Source organism: Lepidochelys olivacea, assembly GCF_965140295.1.
Source record: "Lepidochelys olivacea isolate rLepOli2 genome assembly, chromosome: 17".
Classification (NCBI taxonomy): Eukaryota; Metazoa; Chordata; order Testudines; family Cheloniidae; genus Lepidochelys; species Lepidochelys olivacea.
Genome location: NC_140427.1, coordinates 1,085,581 through 1,108,880, shown reverse-complemented (window position 1 = coordinate 1,108,880; position 23,300 = coordinate 1,085,581). Strand labels below are relative to the sequence as shown.

Below are 23,300 nucleotides of genomic sequence, written 5' to 3'. Positions count from 1 at the left end.
CCTCCCCACTGCTAAGGCCTTTCCCTGCTGCCAGAAAAGACTGGGATTGGGCAAAGGCTCTGGCAGGGGGAGGCAGCAGCTCCCCACTTCTGAAGCCTGTCCATGCCGCACAGAGCTGCTGGAGATCTTCCCAGCCATGGGGAAAGGCTGTGGTGGCTTTCTGCTGCTGAAGCCTCTCCCTGCAATCTGAAAAGTCTCCAGCAGCAGGGAAAGGCTCTGGCAGGGGTATGTTGCTGCAGTCTTTTCCCACTGTCTCCTCTCTTCCAGAGCGTTTCACGGACTAGTGTAGCTACACACTGCAGTGTGGACTCAGCCTGCTTTTCACTGTGGCAAGGAGCTACAAATACCCTACTGTGCAGTATAGAGGTAGCCTAGAGACCTGTGCAACAGCTGTGTGGACCCTCTTGTTTATTATGGTTTAAACCAGGCTTGATTTGTTTTGGTGTAAGTCAGTTAGGAATTAGTTTAAAATAAACCAAAGTAAACCTAGTTTAAACTGAACTAAATAAGAGCATTCACAGACTTTTCTACTGATTGAATTACATTGGTTTAAATCACACCTTTAATTAAACCACTGGACCTTTCTGGCGGAGGCAAGGCTTTAGTTTCCCTTCCTGTCCCGTGAGATAATACTGATCTGCCTCCCAAAGATGTCATTGTTAGATGCTTTTAGATCCCTGGATGACAGATCCTAGAAGAAGGTAATTTTTTTTTTTTTTTTTAAGAAACAAATCCCCAGGGAGCGGGCTCTCTTCTGCCTTCCACCCAGCAGTGCTGGCTGTGAGCGAACTGGGCTCTTTCACCTGTGGCTGTGACAGACCTTGGCTTTGTGCTCACGATCATTGAGGGACATCACATTTGTCTGCTTGTTTGTTGCAGGGCACTATTTTCTTTGACAATTTACTTCAGAAGCTGCAGGTGTCATACCAATTCAAACTGGAGGATTATATGGATGGGATGGCCATTCGCAGCAAGCCCTTGCGGAAGATGGTAAGTAGGCTTCCCTTCCAGGACATGTTGTCCTTGGTATCTCACATGAGAGCTGTCTGATGAAAACTCTATCATGGCATCATCAAGAAGTGGGGGGCTCTTTATACCGATGACAGCATGTTCTCAGGAATATTTGCTCACTTGTTCTGATAACTCAGAGTTAAACAGCTCCAATGTGTTTATTGGTCTCATGTTTCTTTGCAAAGGTGAAGAATTTTGTTCTGCCTCAGCATTCAGACCAGGGCTCGAATGGGGAGTAGGTGTTAGAAAGAACCATGATTAGTGCCTCGTTTATTGAATATCCTCTTTGTATCTATGTTGAGGCCAGGTCAATGATGGGAGAGAAAGAACAGCAGTGTCACTTCTATGTGACCTAGTAGCATGTCAGCCCTGGGCGGTGGAGCATGAGTGGGCTCACCTAGCAAGTGGTGTTCTCAGCCCAGCTCCATTTCCTAGTGGGTAGGTGTCCGCATCACAACTATGCCCTGATAGGCAGTCTCAGCAGAGAGCCCAAGGCCTGAATGAGCCATGGAGTCTGCACTCCCCTGACTCCTCCAGGGCGTTTATGGGAGGGGAGATGGGAGTGGGTAGGGGAGCTTTGCTGTTGCTGCACATGCTGAACATGTGCCATGAGAAAATAAGTGTTTCTTGCAGCGCCTTTCAGAAGAACTCCAGCTAAACAGCAACCCCCGTCTCTCTGGTGGCACGTGGAGTCCTTGTGTGCTGCACGCCTACAGATGAGCAATGGCCGCAGAGTTTCCATAGCATGTATTGAATGTTTCTTTTCAAGGTGAAGTACGCACTGATCAGTGCCCAGAGGTGTATGATTTGCCAAGGGGACATTTGCAGGTACAGGGAGCAAGCGAACGACACAGCAAACTATGGGAAAGCACGCAGGTACCGTACCCTCCCCCTCAGCCCTAAGCAGAGTTCTTACCGTACTTAGCTACACGGGCATCACCTCATTTCACATCCAGTTATGCCTGTGGCCAATGCAGACCTTCCATGCTTCCCATTTGATTACTGTCCAACAAGATTAAAGGATGCAGTAAATGTTGGACAGACTAATCTGCCACCCTAAGAAGCATGCTTGTTTGGCTGATGGATTCTGCCCCCCGTCAGGGAGTGTTAATGTGGAAGCTGTGCTGTGCTGCGCTCTGAAGTCATGGCGGTGCAGTCTGTGTGGCTGGCTTGTTTTCTGCTGAACTCCTGCTGACGGCTTCTCACCAGTGGAGGTTCTCACATTATTCATGTGTTCTGGCTGCAGCATGACTTGGTGGCACCTGTTGCCTCTTGTCACTCTATTTTTGCTTGTGATAAATTCCCTCTTCTGATCAGGGCTGTAGGCAAGGCAAAGCCCAGTGTGCGCAGCAGATAATGTGGCATTGACAGTGAGGAGCAAAGGGAATAGAGCCCTAAAGCATAGCAGGGCTTGTCTATAAGGGACAATATGCAGAGCAGGGGAACTAGCTTAGCCACTGCAGGTTTCTGACTTTTTTGGAAACTTTCTGCCTGGTGTTCTTGTGGAACTCTTCTGCATGGGGTGAGGGAGGGAGGGGACTAGGAGGCTCACCGCCATATGACCAGCCCTCTCCCTGGGTCAGAGGCATGGGGAATAGACTGGTGTGTACTGATGAACAGATACACCCGCTAGGGAATATAAAATAAAGGGCAAACTACCATTCAGGCCAGGCCCTTTCGTCCGGGGTAGCTTTACCATCACAAAAGGATTCAAAACGAATAAAACAATGCAAAACACGTGGTCCCAGCCAGCAGAGCCCTTTTCAGCTTCCACTGGGTAGCCTTACCTGGCTCCCTCCTATCCTCCTGCTGGGTGCCCTGGGAGACACTTCCCTCATCTTCTTCAGAGCGAGCAAGGAGCATTCCTTGCCCTAATCTGCAGCAGGCAGTCACACGATACTTCATCTGGTGGCCCTTCTCCACTGTGTGCCCGTCGGGAGACTACAGCTCTCAAAGGGGCTTACCAGGGCTGTAGCAGAGGTGCTGGCTGCACATGCGCTCACAGGCCCTTGCCACCTGGGCAGAGGGCCGGGCCAGCCCTCCTTGGATGTGCCAGTGATGAAAGGGGCCCCAAATGAAGGGAAGGATTCTTTGTGTTGTTAATAATGGTCTGGGTCTCTGCAGTTTCTTGCCAGTCACCTACTGTGTGTCTCTCTCCCCACGCAGTTGGTATCTGAAGGCTCAGCACATTGCCCCCAAAAATGGCCGTCCGTACAATCAGTTGGCTCTGCTGGCTATCTACACGGTAAGAGCGTCTCTGGGCGTGTGGGACTAGAAGCGGTGTGGCCTCTTGGCTGATAGTGGACGTCCTTCCTGGGGAGGTGGCTGTATGTGCGGGAGCACCTGCACCATGCTTTTCACCAAATGATGGGGCTGTGCTATGAATGATGAGGGCACCATAGGCCATGTAGTCAGATATGGGCAGCAGGAGCTCTAGTCTTTGGGCCTGGGGTAGTTACAGCTCAGTTGCATGCTTTGTTTTCAGAGTTTATAGTGTAAGTCTGAATTTGGTGCCCATAGTCGTAACCAAAGTAACCTTTCTAGCCACATGTGCAACATTTCTGTACCCTGCAAGGGTCTGCTAGAGTTTAGTGTGTGAAGGGGGCTGGCTGGCTACCCTTTGTGCTGCCTGATTCCACCCCTGAGGACACAGTCCCTGTCCTAGTGAGCTCACATTCTAAACAGTCCTGTCCTGAACCAGGTGGCTGTGGGCTGGGGAAAGACACAGGGCAGCGTGTTCATTGGGGATGTTAGCATGTAGTTTTTTAGGGCTGCAGTTGGGGTAGCTTTTGCCAGTGAGGCGATTCTGCTGTCTGGTTTGTTAAACATTCTGGGAAGGGAGGCCTTTGGGAAAAGTGTATTTGATGGCAGACAGTGGAAGTGTCAGGCCAGAGTGTAGGGATCGGTGACCAAACATCTGCTGAAATGCATGAGCTCTGAAAGATGCCATGTTAAAACAGAATAGTTGAAAATTGCGTCCTGTGTCACACAGAGCAGGGTTCGGAGATGTATTTCCCTGACAACTGCTGATGGACCACCCTGACTCCTGGAGCGGCGTGCAGAGCCACTGAGTTCTCTGCTTTGCTCCGGGTGTCTGTATGGCTGTCAATTTTCAGGAGAAACTCTACATACATCCTGAGTGGGTCTTGGCAGGTTCAAAGCCTTTTGGGGCACCCTTTAGTAATAACCCACCTAAATAGCCCTGATCCCCGCTGCAGTAAAGAAGATGCTGAGAAGAAGGATAGTCCAGTAGTTAGGGCATTAGTTTGGGGCTTGGAGTCTTGGGTTCAGTTCCCAGCTCCATCCCAGAATTTCTGTGTGACCCTGGGCAAGTCCGTTAGTCTCTCTAGGCCTTGGTTTATAAGATGTGTAGAAGATCATTTCCCTACTTCACAGGGGGGCGGAGAGGATTGTGAGGTGCTTAGATACAGTGGTAATGGAGGGGAAAGCAAATCCCATAGACAGACTTGCAGTTTGAGGGACAGAGTGAGGTTGGGACTTTCAGCCGATACTCTCTATGGTCACCAACTAAACTGGCCCATTTCAGTGCCAGGTTCACTGGGCCTGTGGCCTGATGTTTTACCTGCACTCCCCAAGGTGCACGGAGGCTTGGACTTGGCGCTGGTGGCTGCAGGTAAATGTGTTCTCCTGGGGGAGTCCAAGGCCCCATGGCATCTGGGATGTGCTTTAGAAGCAGGACGTGGCTGCTCTGTTTTTAGCTGTGAATGACAATCTGCACTTGTGGGTGTGCCAAGAGGTACAGGGTGACAGGTGGCCTGGGGTTGCATGCTCCAGAGTGATGTGGGACATGTCTCTGGTTGTGTTTCTGCAGAGGAGGAAACTGGATGCTGTGTACTATTACATGCGCAGCCTGGCTGCCAGCAACCCCATCCTCACAGCCAAGGAGAGTCTCATGAGCCTGTTTGAAGAGACAAAACGCAAGGTGAGTCTTGGTGCGGGGCTGCCTGATGCTGCTCCCTCCTTGTTGGTGCCTCCTGCCATGTCCTGGAGCTGGGCTGGCTGACACTGCAGGTGCTTCCTGCCAAGTGCTAGGGGTGTATTGCTCTTGCACTGGGGCATGCTGAAGATGCTCTAATGGATTGGTAACTGCTTAAAAGATAGGAAACAAAGGGTAGGTATAAATGGTCAGTTCTCAGAATAGGGAGAGGTAAATAGTGGTGTCCCCCAGGGATCTGTACTGGGACCAGTCCTATTCAACATATTATTCATAAATGATCTGGAAAAAGGGGTAAACAGTGAGGTGGCAAAATTTGCAGATGATACAAAATTACTTAAGACTGAAAAGGATCTCTCAAAACTGGGTGACTGGGCAACAAAATGGCAGATAAAATTTAATGTTGATAAATGCAAAATAATGCACATTGAAAAGCATAATCCCAACTACACATATAAAATGATGGGGGTCTAAATGAGCTGTTATCACTCAAGAAAAAGATCTTGGAGTCATTTTGGATAGTTCTCTGAAAACATCCACTCAATGTGCAGCGGCCGTCAAAAAAGCGAACAGAATGTGAGGAATAATTAAGAAAGGGATAGATAATAGAACAGAAAACATCATGTTGCCTCTGTATAAATCCATGATACGCCCACATCTTGAATACTGTGTGCAGATGTGGTTGCCCCATCTCAAAAAAAGATATATTGGAATTGGAAAAGGTTCAGAAAAGGGCAACTAAAATGGTTAGGGGTATGGAACAGCTTCTGTATGAGGAGAGATTAATAGGACTGGGACTTTTCAGCTTGGAAAAGAGATGGCTAAGGGGAGATATGATTGAGGTCTATAAAATTATGATTGGTGTAGAGAAAATAGATAAGGAAGTGTTGTTTACTATTCATAACACAAGAACTAGGGGTCACCAAATGAAATTAATAGGCAGCAGGTTTAAAACAACTAAAAGCAAGTATTTCTTCACAAAATGCACAGAGAATGTTGTGAAGGCCAAGACCATAACAGGGTACAAAAAAGAACTAGATAAATTCATAGAGGATAGGTCCATCAATGGCTATTAGCCAGGATGGGCAGGGATGGTGACCCTAGCCTCTGTTTGCCAGAAGCTGGGAATGAGTGACAGGGGATGGATCACTTGATGATGACCTGTTCTGTTCATTCCCTCTGGGGCACCTGGGACTGGCCACTGTTGGTAGACAGGATACTGGGCTAGATGGACCTTTGGTCTGACCCAGTAGGGCCATTCTTATGTTCTTGTGATTGGTGGGGGGTTGACAAATGGCTATTGGGTCTGGATTTGACTCTTGCATAGTTCTGAGAAAGGGTGGAAAGTAGACTCAGCTGCCAAAGTGAAGCTTCTTTTCCTGTTTCTCTCCAAAGAGCGGTGAGTGCTTCAAGAGATCACTGATAAGCTCTGGGGCTTTTTCATCTCTGGGTCACTGGTTAAAGGGCATCTTAGCTAAGCAGGGACTGAAAGTTGTTCCAGTTCCTAGTGAGACAGGGATCCACCTCATCACAGTCACCACCAAACTACTTGGCATGCTCGTTGGTGGGTTTATCAAATAAGTCAAGTAAGTGTTCAGATGGGCCAGGAGACTGAGCTCCTCTCCTCTCCTCTCCTCTCCTCAGAGGTGGACGCTCCGGATCAGAGGTGTGACAGGTTGGCTGTGTAGGTGTTTTGTGGCTAGATAAAGTCTTTCAAACTCCGGGGCACTCAATCTAGCATCTTTCACCAGAGCTGAGGTTACTAAACACCAGCAGTCAAACAATAGAGTAGGCAGCTGCTGTGCTTTGCAAGCTGGGGAAACAGCTGGCTTCTGACAGATTCTTTTCCCGGTAAATGAAATGACAACTTACTTTTCCTGAGCCATGATCCCTGAGGTTTCTGAATCTGTGTCTCTTGTCTGCACAGGCTGAGCAGATGGAACAGAAGCAGCATCAGGTGCTGGAACTGAGCCCTAGCCGATGGGGGACGGGCAAGAAGTCCACATTCCGACAAGTTGGAGATGACGCCACTCGGCTGGAGATCTGGATTCATCCCTCCCACCCCCGCTGCTCCCATGGTCATGAATCCGGCAGGGAATCTGAGCAGGACAATGGTCTTGGGAACCTCAGCCCTAGTGATGTGAGTACTGTGGAACACTGCTGTTGACTTTGGTGTCATACGTTTGGAATGTAGTTGAATGACACTGCATCTGTTTTGCTTTCTTGTTGCTAAATATTCCAGTGTTTTGACTTCTCTTATGCCAGCAGTGCCCGGGTCAAGCTAAGGAGCTGGTGACCTTGTGCTTTTTGTGTTTAAGGCATGTGGTTATCATCTATTCTTTGGTAACGTGGTCATGTTGCTGTTCCTGGAATTGTAAAGAGACAGATGGAAGAGGCAGCAAAAAAATTCCATTGAGAGGCTTTAATTTAAGTGACACAAAGCGATGGGAAATGGGGAGGTCGGCAGCTGAGGAGCTATGGTTTGCTGGGGATCCTCCAGCCTTTGGGACTTTTCCTGGAAATGGGACATTTTCCCTAGAGCCACCTGGTCGGAGTTGTGCTCAGGGAGGGTGAAAGCCAGGGATTTATCTTCTGTTGTAGGTGTAGTATGAGTGTTGTTTATTGTGCTGGAAGCCAGATACTTTCATTTCCTCCTGCAAAGGAAAGAATAAACCAAAGGCATCTCTCATAGGTCCCATCTGTGTCCCTAGCAAGGGCGAGTCTGAATGAACTCGATTAGTCAGATATGGCCCATGAATGTGTAAGCTGAACAAGCCAATTGTTAGGAGGACACCTGCTTGGAGCTTTGCCTTTCTCTAGGAATGCAAACATTTTCTTGGCGTATCTTGCATGCAGGAGACCTTGCATAAGAACTCTGAGCAGCCTCTCTGGAGACAGCTGCTAGGGGGATACCTGACTGGGGGTGGGAGACACGCTCTTCACACAGGGCAGGTCCAACAGCTCCTCAAAGATTGTTTCATTGTTAGAACTGGTTTGTTGTCTTCAGCTGCACTAAGAATACTGAAGCCTCGTTCTGTTTATGGCGTTGCTATGCCCTTGCTGAAATGCAGCTCTCTGGCAATGTCAGCACAGATTGGGGGCCTGTTTTTCTTATTAGTCTTGGATTGATGCATGTGCTTGACACACAAGGCCTGGGAATGGCTTTTCCCACCCCACTGCATTAGTGAAGGCCTGTGTTCTCTGTTGCTGCCAGAGATACAGAAGTGAAAGTGAGGAGCGCTAAGAAATGAACATCTTACACCAGGATCAGTGTATGAAGCTCTTCTATTTTTGTTCCTTCATTCTTTCCTCTGTGTTGTCATTCTCATTCGTGTTTTCCCGCATAGTGACTAAAAGGGGGTTGAGGAGTGCTCTGTCTTGCCACTGTGTGGTGCTGTTTCTCCTCCTAATGAGGTTGTGCCAAGCACAGAGGAGAGTGAGGCAATGCTAACCAAAGAGACCCTCAGCCCTTGATCACATGAAGCTCAAGTTCACTGGAGGGACCGGGAGGCAACTGCTGTCCTAGGGGAACATGTGCCAGGATTTTGGATGCTCTCTTATAGACTAATCTAAACTGTTTCGTTGCCTTCCCCACCAGCTTTAGCACTCGGCAAGGTCAGAGCTAAGCAGTGCTCTCTCCTCTGTGCTGACTCTGGTGCGCTTGGGACCATGCATACCTGAGGCACCATACTTCACCACATGCTCCCAATCTGTGGGGAAGCGAGATAGGGAGAGGGCAAAGCCCCCTCACTCCAGGATTGTGTGTGATACTGTAAAATAGCTGTTCTGTTATATATGGCTCAGGGAATTGGGAAAGAGATTCCGATTCCTGAGCCTTTCTCGTCTAGGTGCTACTTCAAATCCAGTCCAAGGCAATGGTGACTGAAAAGGGTTATCCTGAGTCTGTTCCCTGGTATCCTGTTGACTGCATCATAAAGCCCCCACCGTTGGACCCTTGTTGGCATATTCAGCTGAGAGGCCACATACTGAGTGTTTGTTCTGTGGACAGAGGCCGTCATCCCCAGGAAATGCATGCTAGCACGGACATGTGTTCTGTATGTTGTTATTGAGCAGGGGACTCTGCTCAGCTTTGCACTCCCTCCATGTGTGCGTTGGGCCAGTCACTTCCCTCTCTGTGCCTTCCTTTCCCATTCTGTAGAATGGGGATAGTGACTCCAGCCTTAGAGGGGGCTGGCCATCAGGTTAGTAAAGCCCTTTGGCTGAGACCGTGAGATGAAAAAGGCTGGAGAAGGACAAATTACTGGGCTGATTATCGTCATCACCAAGAAGAGTGAAGTGCAAAGTCCTGTAATTTGCCTGTAGCGCCGTATAAATGGCTAGTTAGAGGTTTGGTGTGGTTTCTTCTGCCAGTTTACCACATCGTATCTTCCAGGGGGCAGCAGAGCTCAGCAAATGCAACCCTCTTCCTTCTGAGGTATCCTGGCTCTGGCTCCTTTCTCTGTTGGCATGGAGGCCTGGATGCTGAGGGCAGCCTGTTGCCTCGGGCTAGATCACAGAGGGCCAAAGCCGTTCCTGGGTTATAATACTGCTTTTTCGTTTGAGGGGCTTTTTTTGTGCATGCAGTCTTTTGGGGTTTAGCTCTCCTTTTCTTTCTTTCTCCAGCTGCACTGAAGTCTCCTGGAAATGTGTAGCATTGACACTCTACACCAGGGGTTCTCAAACTGGGGGTCAGGACCCCTCAGAGGGTTGCGAGGTTATTACATGGGGGGTTGCAAGCTGTCAGCCTCCACCCCAAACCCTGCTTTGCCTCCAGCATTTATAATGGTGTTAAATATATAAAAAAATGTTTTTAATTTATTGGGGAGTCGCACTCAGAGGCTTGCTATGTGAAAGGAGTCACCAGCACAAAAGTTTGAGAACCACTGCTCTAGCCTTTGCTGAGCTGGTGCACTGGCCTCCTGATGGCTGGATTGCCATGGCATGTTCCTACTCAGGGAAGCAAGAAAGTGGCTGAGCCAATGACCAGCTCCATTGGTTTTTAGGTTTTTTACAGCTGAGTAGTGCAAAGTGAGCCCAAGAGCTGGGTCCCTGCTTCCTGGCTGCACTTGCCTTGTGTGTGTGTCTGGGTTTGAAATGGGATAGTTGGTGGGTGACGCTTGGTGAGCACACATGAGCCAGTGGAGCAAACCGTCCAAGTTCTCTCAATTCCTTGAGAAAGTGTTAATGTTACTCAGAGTCAGAGATTTTAATCACCCCTGTCAGGAAGTGCAGAGTTAAGGTTCCCACAGTGGCCTTGTCTTTTGGTTATGCATCGTAGTAGACTGTTCCTCACATTATCATGCAACATGCTCCATAGGTGCAACTAAAGTTAGAGCAGAGAGGCATTGTAATAATTAAATAATACTTTGTCCTTCTCTGGAGGTCTTGAGTGCTTTACAACCAGTGATGAATTAAGCCTTCTATACCCTTTCTGAGGTAGGACAGTATCATACAGCAATGAAAAGTTTAGGCCACACAGAGAGCCTGTGGCAAAGCTAAGACCAGAACTCAGGTCTCCTGATTCCCTGTCCTGTGCTCTAGCCACAAGACTTTTCTGTTCCCTGGACAATACTAGTTATTTCTTGATTAATGTGTCCCTTACCCAGTCTTGTAGACCCTTGTAATGATAGGCCCTTTTGCAGTAGCACATAAATGCAATGGGGCAAAGTTACAGTTACAGTGGGACTATTAGAACTGGAGTTCAAAGCTCATTGCAAGCAGCTCTTCACACAAGCCTTCCTCCTCAGCAGCAGCAACTGAAAGGACAAATCAGCTGCATTTCTGCAAACAAGCAATAGAATGCCACCAGCAGCTGCATAAAGGAGTGAGGAGAGCAGATGCCTTCTTACAGACTAAATGTAGTGGGGTTCTTACTTTTCTATTCAGGGCCAAGATACTAAGGTAATGGGCACATTGGAAATACCTATGGAGGGTCTTAATTTTTGGTGATTCATGTCTCAGCCTTAACGCTACATTAACATAGCTCGTTGTGCATAATGTCCTTGATTTTGCTGTTGATTCTCTAAATGACTATGATGGGTGTGAGTGCTAGTGGTGAGAGTGAGAAGGGTGTGTGACAGAGCTGGGTGAGGTGGCGAGGACTGCGCTGCGTGTCAGATCTATAGGCGATACCTCTCTGTGCGGTGCCCTCACAGTCACCGACAGTTTGACTGGAGACGGGCTCTGGGCCCTTCTAGCCTCCCCGCCTTTCGCCAAGTCTCCCTTGTACTGGACTGGATTGGAAAATCTTCTTGTTGTTAGGTGATCAGAGAAATGCTGGTCTGAAGCTGGAAATGCAATGTCACCCCTTTGTTCTTGCAAGGCAGTTGAGATCAGATGGGTAGTCCCTGCACTCCCTCCTGAAACCATGTCTGAGTTCTTCTGGCTCATGGAGCTTGCCAGACCATGCTTGTCTCTCTGTGGCTCTCTTCATAGCTGGGTACAAGTTGTTTCTGTTTGTGTCAGGATATCTTTGACCATTTTCATCTTCCCTCATTCACCAGCTCTTCCTTTCTGAATGATTCTCTTCTACCCACTGCTTGTTTAATCCTCCCTTCACCATGGTGTCTAGACACCAGATGCATCCTTGCAACCATAACAGTAATCAAAGGTGGGAGGAGGCACTTCCCGTGACTCTGGCTGTCTGTTTGTCCAGGAGCACTGAAGAGTCCTGTAGGTTGCCTGGGCTGCATGCTGCTTTCATCGTAGGGCAGATGCCCTCAGCAGAGAGCAAGGTCACTTTCCCAGTCAGCTCCTCTGGGTTTCACATCCGTTTTCCCTGGGTTCTATTTGCTGTTTCTTCTCCATGTGCTTGTTCCTCTTGGGTGACTGTGCTGACTGGGGCGGCAGGGGAATGGCTGGTTTCCTTGTCTGTTTGATTTCAGCCTAAAGTCTGTTTCGAGTCTGGGGTTCTGTGGCTGGTGATGAGATTTCGTAGAGAACTAGAATAAAATCTCCTCTCAGCCTAGTTGAATAGCTTTGCAGTTCTCCTCTGCCCCGGATCACTCTGCTTCACTCTCCCCTGCCAGCATGACTGAGCTGCTCTTGCCTGTGTATCAATCCCACCCATCCAGTCCACGCTCACACTGGGATTGCACTGCTCTCTCTGGGACCGTTTTGTGTTTCTGGGGTGCTTGGCACCGTATTAGCCAAGAACACATCTTTGCACATACAGCTATACCACAGAGAAGTACTCCTTGCCTAGTGAAGTCGTTGTGTGTTACATCTGCAGTGTTTCCTGTAGCTCTTTTCCTCTCTGTATAATTAGAAATAAGCGACAGACAAAAGTTGAAATGGTGTGTTGTTAAAATCCTGTACCGGCCCCTTCGCAGAGGCACCTGGGTGAGAGCGCCAGTAGGGAAATGCATCTTTTCTGACAGTTCATCAAACTAACGGGAACTTGTCTCCTCAGTCATAGTGCTCATGCTAGCGTGACTCTGTACCACCTGCACAGTTCCCAGAGGCTAAAGAACAATTAATGGGGAGGCCTGAGGTTCCGAAGCCACTAAAGAGAATGGTTAAATCATGGTGTTTTGGACAGAGGGGCTGAGCTTTGGGATGGCAGGAGGAGGGCAGCCCAGACAGCCATGTTCAAAATGGAAGCTGGCTGGGTGGCCCAGGGTTTTGGGGTCAGCACAAAGACAGGAGTTAAAGGAGGGGGCCATACTGCTGACTGTGCGGAAACAGTAGAGGCTGTCACTCTGAGGAGCAGAATGATCGTGGCTGAGAATTTAGGGCACCATAAGCACAATCTTCCCAGCTTTCTGATGCTGCTTCCGTAGGACTTTGGAGAGCGCCCTGGCATCTGGCTTAGGCTTCAAGCTATTCGTACGTTTTCCTGTTACGTGCAGGGCTACGATGAGAGTCAGCCTGTTCTGGTTTTTACAAGAGCCTGCCTTGGGAAGAATAATACCTGCTGGCAGAAGTGCAAGGCTCCCTGTTTTACTGCCTCCTGGGGTCGGGTGGGGAGCCTAGGCAAAGAGTGACCCTTTTGTTTTGGGAGCTGAGATCTGGAGAGTAACCTGAAGCAGACATGGCTTCTATTTCCAGTTTAAACAGTGCAATCGGGAATTGAGGCACAAACCCTTTGATGTAGCAGGTTCTGTGCATTCTCCCCCTACTGTTCTCTTGGAGCACAGCTCTAAGAAAGGTGAGAGGTCGCCCAGTATGTATGCACTGGGAAACAGACAGGGTTGCACTCACCACTTGAGTGAATGCCCCAGAAACTGTTAGCTCAGGACTAATGCTTTTTAATCCTTATAGGATGTTCACCTGCAGCCTTGTGCTCCATCTCTACCCAAAAGCACTGAGAGTGGTGGGCAGGTCACCAGTTAATCCAGCCAAGCCCTGGCACTTACCTAATCGCCTGACAGCCACGGACCCTTGTGTTCATGTTGTTCGCTGAGGTGCTCCACAGAGGTGGAATGTTTGTCCCCCAATGTGGGGGGGCTCCTGGTTCTTTGACAGTGCATGAGCCAGTGCTGGGTCACAGTCCCCACAGCTCAGCACCAGGTCCAGCTGACCGCAGGGCCTTGTAGCAGCTCTAGAACATTTGAGTGGGAAGGGAGTCTCTGGTGGTTCAGGAAATCTATCTCCTTTGCATGTTGCTCTGAATATCTCCAGCAAGGGTGACTCCTGGCTGTGCAGTTGCCCAAACTATTGCTAGATTTATAATGTGCTCCCTAATATCTGACTTGGGAGCCCTTCAGTCGCCCATGCGTTGTGTTCTGCTTTAGCAGGAAAATAAAAGTAGGGCTCCCTGTCCTCCTTACTGCAGTACAATGAATTGTATCAACTGCTTTGTTGCATTACGCTCCAGAAGTGCTGCTCCAGTGAGGAAGGGAAGGGAAGAGATTTCTGTGGAGAGGATGCTAGGTCAGGGGTGGGCAAACTTTTTGGCCCAAGGGCCACATCAAGGGCCCCCTGTATGGAGGGCTGGGTAGGGAAGGCTGTGCCCCCTAAACAGCCTGGCCCCCACGCCCTATCCATCCCCACTGACTGACTGTCCCCCTCAGAACCTCCAACCCATCCAACCCCCACCAGCTCCTTGTCCCCTGACCGTCCTCTCCCGGCACCCCCTGCCTCTAACCGCCCCCCCCCGGAACCCCACCCACTATCCAATTCCCCCTGCTTCCTGTCCCCTGACTGCCCGCTGGGACCGCCTACTCAACTCCCTTCTCTGCCACCCACATGCACCACCGCTCCCTTCTCTGCCATCCGGGACCCCTACCCAACTCCCTCCTCTGCCACCCACATGCGCCACCGCTGCCACCCCCTTACCATGCCGCTCAGAGCATCAGGAGCTCACAGCCCCGCTGCCTGGACGGAGCCAGCTGCGCTGCCTGTGCGGCGGGGTAACTGTGGGGGAGGGGCCGGGGGTAACCTCACTGGCCAGGAGCTCAAGGGCCGGGCAGGACGGTCCCGCGGGCCGTAGTTTGCCCACCTCTGCGCTAGGTACTAGCAGGAGGCCAAAGGCAGCTTCCTAAAGTTTTTCCTCTCCCCTCCCCACTAGACCAGTGGCACACTCCTTGAATTCTCTTCCTTTGCCCCCAGTAGAGACCTGCTTCCTGATGTCTCTTCTCTCCCACCCCAAGCAGAGTCCTGTCTCCACCCCCACAGGTTTGCAGGAAGCTGTTGGGTTTTGGTTACTCACTTGTGGAGGTCAGGTCAAGGTCTGGGGTTTTTTTCCTTTGTGTTTAGGAAACGGTTTACAAACTATGTGTCAAGAGCTGGGGAGCAGGTCCAGTGCAGGTGGCGTGTGAAAGGGGCTTCTCAACCTGTTACTTGCTGGACTTGAGTTAGTTCTCTTCTCTGTCTCCCCACTGTAATTTTTCTCTTGGTTGGCAGTGTGAGCACCTCTGAGTGCATCCCCCAACCTGCAAACTCTCCACCTCCTAACGTGACCTCGGTCACCAAACCACCCTGGGCTTTATTTTTACTCGAGCCGTTTTGTTTCGAGCTGTGATGTTGGTTTCTTTCCTCTAACAGAGAGAGGCCTTCTCTCAGGAGGAAGCAGAGTGTGCCAGGCTGCAGTTGAGGCTGGTTAAACACTAAAACCACATTCCTAGCCTCTCTGGGCTTGAGACGTGACATAAGCCATGCAGCTAGCACTGGCTTCTGCTCCCTCTAGCCTGCCAGTTACACACCTTCCCAGGGTTGCACGGAACTCTCTTTTTTAGTTATGCTTTTTGTTTGACAATATTTGTATTTATTTTATTTATAATATTGAACTCCTGTCTCAGCTGCACGAGAGATCCCCCAGAATCAACGCCATTTCCCCAGGTCTGGGCTCTTGATTTCTTCCGTGGGCCTTCCCCGATGTGCTGCTGAGACCTGTCACAGCTCACCAGGCGTGATTACCAATATATCCTGTGCATGCATGTCAAGTGGAACCCACGTGTTGCCTTCCAAGCCACTTGACCTTTTGTCATTACCCAGAAAGTATGGGCTTATTTACCAGTAAGAATTTCCAGAAGTTGGTATCGATTTTTCAGACCATGTTGGTGGATTTTTTTTTTTTAAAATGTGAGGACCAAGGTAGGGACTAACACAGCTTGACGGGGAGAGATTGTGTAACGTGCTTTCCTTCCAGCTATGGGCATCTGATGTTAGTGGGTATCTGGAACATTACAGTGCCTCGGAAAGGTGCTTTTGTGAGTTGCTGTTCTTACATCCCCCGTGCTCAGAAAGGCTTGGATGAGTAAAGACCTTGCTAGACTTTACAAGCAAATGCCATCTTCCTGAAAGCCCCTTTCCCTGTGACTCACATCTGTCTTCATTTCTTTCCCATCATTGCTGAGTAGCCAGGGATTTGTGTGTGGCCAAATCCCCCTCCTTGTTCTAACCAGCCGCCTCCTGCTGCTACACGAGTCCATCCTTCCAGAGTGAATGTGCTGGTCTGGGCTCTGGAGGGGGGCATTGCTGAGGATGGAAGGAGGGAGTTTGCAGTTTAGGCCTAGCAATGGTAGTAATTGGCAGAGCCGCGAAAGGGACTCAAGGGCAGAGTGGTCTAAGTGGAGTGTCAGGAGAGTGTTTGGTAGATTTCCCAGAATGGGCAGGTGCTTGTAGGCTCAACAGTCCTTCTTATGATTTTTGTCATTGGTCTAAGAGCTTGTATACATGGTGCTTGCAAAGCACACAAGAGGAGTATGATTTGTAAAGCAGACTAATGTATTGCACTCTAACTGCCCCATGTAGATCCTGCTGGCGTGCTGTAATAGGTATCCAGTTTGCGTTAACATAGTCCTGTTTCAGACCTTTTCAGCAGATAGGACAGACTGAAACCTGGTTTTCCAGAGACTTCGTCCTGACAGATTGTTTGAATCTCAGATGACACATATTCCAGTGCATGCTCCTTTGGTTTCACAGAGGCACCAGTCTTTGAATTGAATCTGCTCCACACCACACAGCTAATGTGCTGCTATCTGGACAAGTTCACATCCAAGGAAGAACTGAGCCTCACAGCTTGACCTCTCCTGACATCATCAGAATTATACGTCACAATGTTGTTGTTTTCTGAAGAGGTTCTTATCCTATTGCAGGAATGAGAGAGAGTCCTGTCTCCTGGGCTTTTCTCCCCTTCCTTCTTTGTGACACATAACAAGTGGGGTATAACCTAGGAGGGGAGACTCTGGCAGCCACCCCTTGAAAATGGCTTATCGGCCCCTTCACTTGATTGGCTTTCCTTGGAGATATCATAGAATCATAGGCTCGTAGGACTGGCAGGGACCTCGAGAGGAGTTCTAGTCCAGACCCCTGTGCTCAAGGCAGGACTAAGTATTTGGGGGGGAGGGTTAGCTCAGTGGTTTGAGCATTGGCCTGCTAAACCCAGGGTTGTGAGTTCAATCCTTGAGGGGGCCATTTAGAGATCTGGGGCAAAAATTGGGGATTCATCCTGCTTTGAGCAGGAGGCTGGACTAGATGACCTCCTGAGGTCCCTTCCAACCCTGGTATTCTATGATTAATCATCTTTGTTTTCTCCCAGTTAGAAGTTGGGTCATCAGGTGAAGAGCACCACATAGCAATGGTTCATCGTTCTAAGAAGTGCAGGTCCAGCACAGAGCTCACAAACAAACAGGTCAATCTATTGAGCTTATTATAGAGAAGGCTAAATGGCGATTTGGTCACAGTCTCTAAGAATGACACAGGGAGATGATGTCAGACTATAAAGGACTTTTTAATTGAGAAAAGGCACAACAAGATCCAACTGCTTGAAGCTAGAAACTTTCAAGCTGGAGATAAGGAGCACATTTTTAATAGTGACTGTAATTAACCTTTTGAACAGCTCAGCAGGGGTTGTGGTGGATTCTCCATCACTTGGATGCCTCTTTCTGATAGCTCTGCTCTAGCCCTACCACAGTCATGGGCATGGATGCAGGAACCTGGGTGAGGTTCCCTGGCCTGGGTTATTCTAAAGTTTAGATGAGATGATCACAATTATCCCTTCTGATTTTAAAATCTATTAAATATATCCCTCACTTGCTTCTCAGAATTAATGTTCTGTCAGTGATCATTTTTGTATCTCTGGAGTCTCTAAGTTACAGGAAGGGGAAAGCCTCCTCACTGCTTGTGAAAACCAGTGGGTTTAAATCGTGTTTGCTTAGTAGTGAGGTGTGAAATCTGTTGTGCTGTACCCTGCCTTCCACTTCAACATTAAACACACAGACTCTCCCTCACACCCTAGCACAAAGAATGGGCCTGCCTGGGTCACTTGTCTTGCTGATGCCAGTGCCTGCTGTTCCATCCCGTACTGCACAGCCACATGCAGCACCGAAGAGCAGAACACGTGTCCCAAACAACCTGCAGCACCAGCGCCAACTTGTAGAGAACTCTGCATTGAACGTTAACCTGACATCTTGTCTGAGGAGTATCTTTGGCATGTGTTACAGTGGCCAGTGCTGGGAAAGAGAAAATTCGGTACTGTAATGCACTTTTCGCTGATAAATATTGTACAGTGTATGTATTGGTCAGGTACATTTGGTTGCTCAGAACGGCAAGAGCCAGTGGAGTCTCCACTCACTGGTGTCATTTTACTAAAATGCTCTGTGTACAAAGTCCTTGCTCATTATCCTACCAGCCTTGCAATGGGACCTGGTGGTGCCCGGAGAAAGGGATTGGAAGGCTTGTCTGTTTCACTAGAGCTTCTCTAAGGGTTTCTGTTTCCTCTGCTGAGATGCTGACTCGTAATTTCTTATAACGATTAAACCTGCCGTAGAATCATAGCCAGTATCCCTCAGCCTCCTGCAGCGACAGAGCAGTGAGGGTGGGTCAGCGTGTCAATGTTCCCTTTGCCATAGGGAGTACAGGTGTGTGTCACAAGTCTGTGGTACTTCAGGGCTCTGGGCCTCTTTACAGTGGTACCACAAGCATCAGCAAATTGGATTTTACTTCTCTGGATAATTTCTTATCCCAAATAATCAAAGTTCTTTATCAACTCTGTGCATGCACATACATTTTTTGCACAGGAATCACTTGTACCAACACTGAAATGCGGCCAGTTCTGGGGTGGGACATGGAAGCTGCTAACGGCAAACAGCATTACAGAGTGACTTAGGACAGGAGGCGAAGGAGAGTTCTGTATCCATTTGATATTGTAGGAGAATTTAGTCAGAATATAATTACCCAGATGTTGGAATTTGGCCACAATGCTATGGTTAACGCATATATTCTTGCAAAAGTTTCCATGTCATCTTAAAGATTCCTTGGTTTTATATCTCCTGTGAAAAACAGCCCCTCTAAAAACACAGCACCCACCAGTACCTTGCTAGGGTTTCTGTAGGAAAAAGCACCTCCTTCTATTTGACCAGCACCACACCCTGCAGCTCCCTGGGTTTTCCAGGATTAGTAAGTTAACATTTGTATAGTGTTCTGAAGATACAAAGGGCTGTATAAATGTATTATTTTCATTAGCAGTCTCCCATTCAAACACTGTCCAGGTCTGACCCTGCTTAGTTTGGAGTTTAATGAGATCTCAGATTGGGTGTGCCTGGGAGGTGCTGCAGATTCGGTGTTGCTGTTGTAATGGACGAATGTGCCAGGTCTAGTAAAGGGGCAAAAATGGTGAAGAAGCCACCCCTGGAAGAGGGAATCTTATAGAGCATGATGGAAGGTCTGGCAGTGTGTCCCCTCAGCAGGCAGTTGTATTCTCCCAGCTGTTGCCTGGCTGAAGGAACACTGAACCTTATTGCCCAAATTCATGAGCAAGGAAGCTGTGCCTCAGAAAGGACTGATGCCACTAGTGGCTGGTCACCAGTAAACCCACTAGTCACCAAGTGTATGGGACAGATGCGGTAGATGGTTTGGAGCTAAGCTGTGTAGTTTAGGGGTCTGCAGCCCAAGCCGCTCAGCACTGAGGACACCCTAGATCTAGGAGAGCTGCCTGCTGTGCTCACAGTCTCCTAGTGGATGTGATGTGTTCTCTTCATGCAGTCTTGCATCTGGTGTCTCTTGATTAATGGACCTGTCTCTTGCAGCCCATTTTGATTCTGACACTGCTTTCTGCTCCACAGAAGCTTTGCTGCTGTTGAGGAAAGTTTGCTGTACTTGATAAAGAACAGATACAGAATTTTAGTTCCAAACCTGAAGGAACAATTTTTAACTTGAAACAGTTTTTCCTTGGGAGTTGATGCGCCAGAATCCTTCCCTTATTTGGTGCCTTGTTCACAGCTGGGGCTGACACTCAGGTGCCAGAGCTCTGCACTCGTTCTGACTCCTTGCAGCAAGCCGGATGGATCTTTGCTCATGTAGAGAGCTGGATCCTCTGGTTCCCGCATCAGTTCTTGCCACTCCCTTTCTTGTGCACCTTGATGATGTTTCCTGGATTTGTGGCGCTGGGTCGGAGACACATTTTGAGATGTTTCTTGAGCAGCGCAAAGTCCCTTGAAATTTGTTCTTTTTCTCCCCTCTTCTGACTCGAGACTGTATTGAACCTTCACTTAAACTGTCTTACCAGCTCTAATTGAGACAAGGTGGGTGAGATAATGTTTTTATTGGACCAACTTCTGTTGGTGAAAGAGACAAGCTTGCGAGCTCCACACACCTGTCCTGCAGAAGAGCTTTGTGGTGCTCAAAAGTTCGTCTTGTTCACCAACAGATGTTGGTCCAATTAACAAATATTCCCTCACCCCCCTTGCCTCTACCAGCATTAGGCTGTCTGGCAGAGGTTCTGAGCGTCATCTGAGCATTCTCATTGTGCCATCTCTGTGATTTAAGCTGGCTTGTCTAGTATGTCTTTTATCTGCTCCTGGTTTCCTTAGCCCCTTGTCCAGCTGTTAACCAATGCAGATTCCTTCCATGCTACAAGTCCGGTTACTTGGTGATGCAATGTCTGAATGCTGCATGGACAGAAGTAGGCAGCTTTGTCTGGTGGTGTTGCCTCTTCCTGGGAGGGTTTAGTCTGTCTTCACATACTGACTCGAGAGCTGAAAGAGCTATTTTCAGCTTCAGGTACTAGCTGTGTGTGAGGTCTCCCCTCTTCTGCCTGACTAGGTGGTTTGGTTTTATAACTGGTATCTTCACTATATGCTCATAACTTCTTTGGACGCCAGTGTTTCTGGGATGCCCGCTACTGAACTGTCAAACCCCTGCTCCATGGTAGCATTCCCTGAAATGCTTCTAATTCCATCCATAGGGCCAGCCAGGCAGGCAGAACTGCAGGGTCTCAATGCGTGGCTGAAACAATTGTGTTTGGAGGAGGGATTTAGATTTATTAGGAAAGAGGAAAGGAGGAGCCTATGCAGGAAGGATGGGCTCCACCTAAACCAAAATGGAACCAGATTGCTGGCATGTAAGATTAAAAAGTTCATAGAGTTTTTAAACTGAGGCCTGGGGGGAAAGCCAACAGGTATGGCGGAGCACACGGTTTGGACAGATGCAGCCCTTAGGGGAGTATTTATTAAATGGGATATTTTGCGTCCTAGTGAGGAGGAAAGGAGAGAAGTTGATGAAGTACAGGTAGGAACTGAAGAGAAACTGTCAAATGAAAGAGTCCTGCTCAGTTACATCACATGTAAGGCAGACAACTAAATATTGACACATTTGAGAAATGCTTGTACACAATTGCAAGAAGCTTAAATTCTGAGATGGGAGAACTTGAGTACCTAGTATTAAATGCGGATGTTGTTATAATGGGCATTACTTGGTGGAGTGATGATAATCAGTAGGACACGATAATTCCAAGGTACAAAATATACAGGTATGACAGAATAGGTCACGCTGAGGGATTCGGAGGGGAATGGCATTACATGTGAAATAAAGCATAGAGTAGAACAGGGGTTCTCAGACTTTTGTGCTGGTGACCACTTTCACACAGCACGCCTCTGAGTGTGACCTCCTTTACACATTAAAACACACTTTACTATATTTAACGCCATTATAAATGCTGGAGGCAAAGCTGGGTTTGGGGTAGAGGCTGAGAGCTTGTGACCCTCCATGTAATAACCTTGTGACCCCCTGAGGAGTCCCGACCCCCAGTTTGAGGACCCCTGCAGTAGAACCTCAGAGTTACGAACACCAGACTTACAAACTGATTGATTAACCACGCACCTCATTTGGAACCAGAAGTATGCAATCAGGAAGGAGCAGAGACGGAAAAAAAAAAAAGCAAATATAATACAGTACTGTGTTAAATGTAAACTACTAAGAAAATAAAAGGAAAGTTTAAAAAAAAGATTTCACAAGGTAAGGAAACTGTTTCTGTGCTTGTTTCATTTAAATTAACATGGTTAAAAGCGGCATTTTTCTTCTTCTTAGTAACATTTCAAAGCTGTATTAAGTCAATGTTCAATTGTAAACTTTTGAAAGAACAACCGTAATGTTTTGTTCAGAGTTAGGAACAACCACCATTCCTGAGATGTTCGTAACTCTGAGGTTTTACTGAATAGCAAAGATCTAAAATGTAAACAGTATCATAGAATCTCAGTGGATAGCAATTCCATGCTTGAATAATAAAGAGTATAGCAGTAGGAATATACTACTGACCACCTGGCCAGGATAGGGATGGTGATTGTGAAATGCTCAGGGAGATTAGGGAGGCTACAAAAAAACAGAAAACCCAGTAATAATAGGGGTTTTCAGTTATCCGCATATTGACTGGGAAGATGCCATCTCAGGATAGGATGCAGAGGTAAAATTTCTAGGCACCATTAATGACTGCTTCTTGGAGCAGCTAGTCTGGGAACCCACAAAAGGAGAGGCAGTTCTTGATTTAGGCCTCAGTGGGGCACAGGATCTGGTCCAAGAGGTGACTATAGCTGAACTACTCAGCAATAGTGACGATAAAGTAATTAAATTTAACATCCTTGTAGGGGAAAAATACCAAAGAAACCCACCACAGTAGCATTTAACTTCAAAAAGGGGAGCTACACAAAAATAAGGAGGCTAGTTAAATGGAAATTAAAAGGAACAGTCACAGGAGTGAAATGCCTGCAAGCTGCATGGAAACTCTTTAAGTACCATAATAGAGGTTCAAACTATATGTATACCCCACATAAAAAAAAAGGGGGCAGTAAGAAGATAAAAAAAAATTACCACCTAAACAACAGAGTAAAAGAGGGGGTTAGAAACAAAAAGTCATCTTTTAAAAATTGGAAGTCAGATACTACTGAGGAAAATAGAAAGGAACATAAACTCTGGCAAGGCAAATGTAAAAGTATAATTAGACAGGCCAAAAAAAGAAAGTGAAGAGCAATTAGCAAAAGACACAAAAACTAATGATAAATATTTTTTAAGTACATCAGAAGCAGGAAGTCTGCCAAACAATCAGTGGGACCATTGGACTATCGAGATGCTAAAGGAACACACAAGGAAGACCAGGCCGTTGCAGAGAAACTAAATTATTTCTTTGCATTGGTCCTCACTGTAGAGGATGTGAGGGAGATTCCCAAACCTGAGCCATTCTTTTTAGGTGACAAATCTGAGGAACTGTCCAAGATTGAGGTATCAGTAGAGGACGTTTTGGAACAAATTGATCAATTAAACAATAAGATGTCACCAGGACCACATGGTATCACCCAAGAGTTCTGAAGGAACTCAGATATAAAATTTCAGAACTCCTAACTGCAGTATGTAATATTTCGCTTAAATCAGCCTCTGTACCAGATTCCTGGCAGATAGCTAATGTAACACTGATTTTTTTTTTAAAGGCTCCAGAGGTGATCCTGGCAATTATAGGCTAGTTAGCCTAAATTCAGTACCAGGCAAATTGGTAGAAACTGTAGTAAAGAACAGAATTATCAGGCACATATATGAATATGATTTGTTGGGGGAAGAGTCAGCATGGCTTTTGTAAAGGGAAATCATACCTCACTACTCTATTAGAATTCTTTCAGGGTGTTAG

The 23,300-nt window shown here is 47.7% G+C and overlaps 1 protein-coding gene across 5 annotated transcripts in view; it reads left to right on the top strand.

Moving 5' to 3' along the window:
• The window catches only part of SMG6 (SMG6 nonsense mediated mRNA decay factor), a gene marked incomplete at its 5' end in the record, with an annotated part of 165,735 nt that overhangs the window by 11,683 nt on the left and 130,752 nt on the right, over positions 1–23,300 (top strand). For all 5 annotated transcript variants that reach the window (XM_084651033.1, XM_084651031.1, XM_084651030.1 and 2 more), the window contains 5 exons: positions 880–990; positions 1,781–1,887; positions 3,178–3,256; positions 4,844–4,954; positions 6,894–7,106. In XM_084651033.1, the coding sequence (XP_084507159.1) occupies positions 880–990; positions 1,781–1,887; positions 3,178–3,256; positions 4,844–4,954; positions 6,894–7,106 (621 nt within the window). The remainder of the gene's footprint in view (positions 1–879; positions 991–1,780; positions 1,888–3,177; positions 3,257–4,843; positions 4,955–6,893; positions 7,107–23,300) is intronic.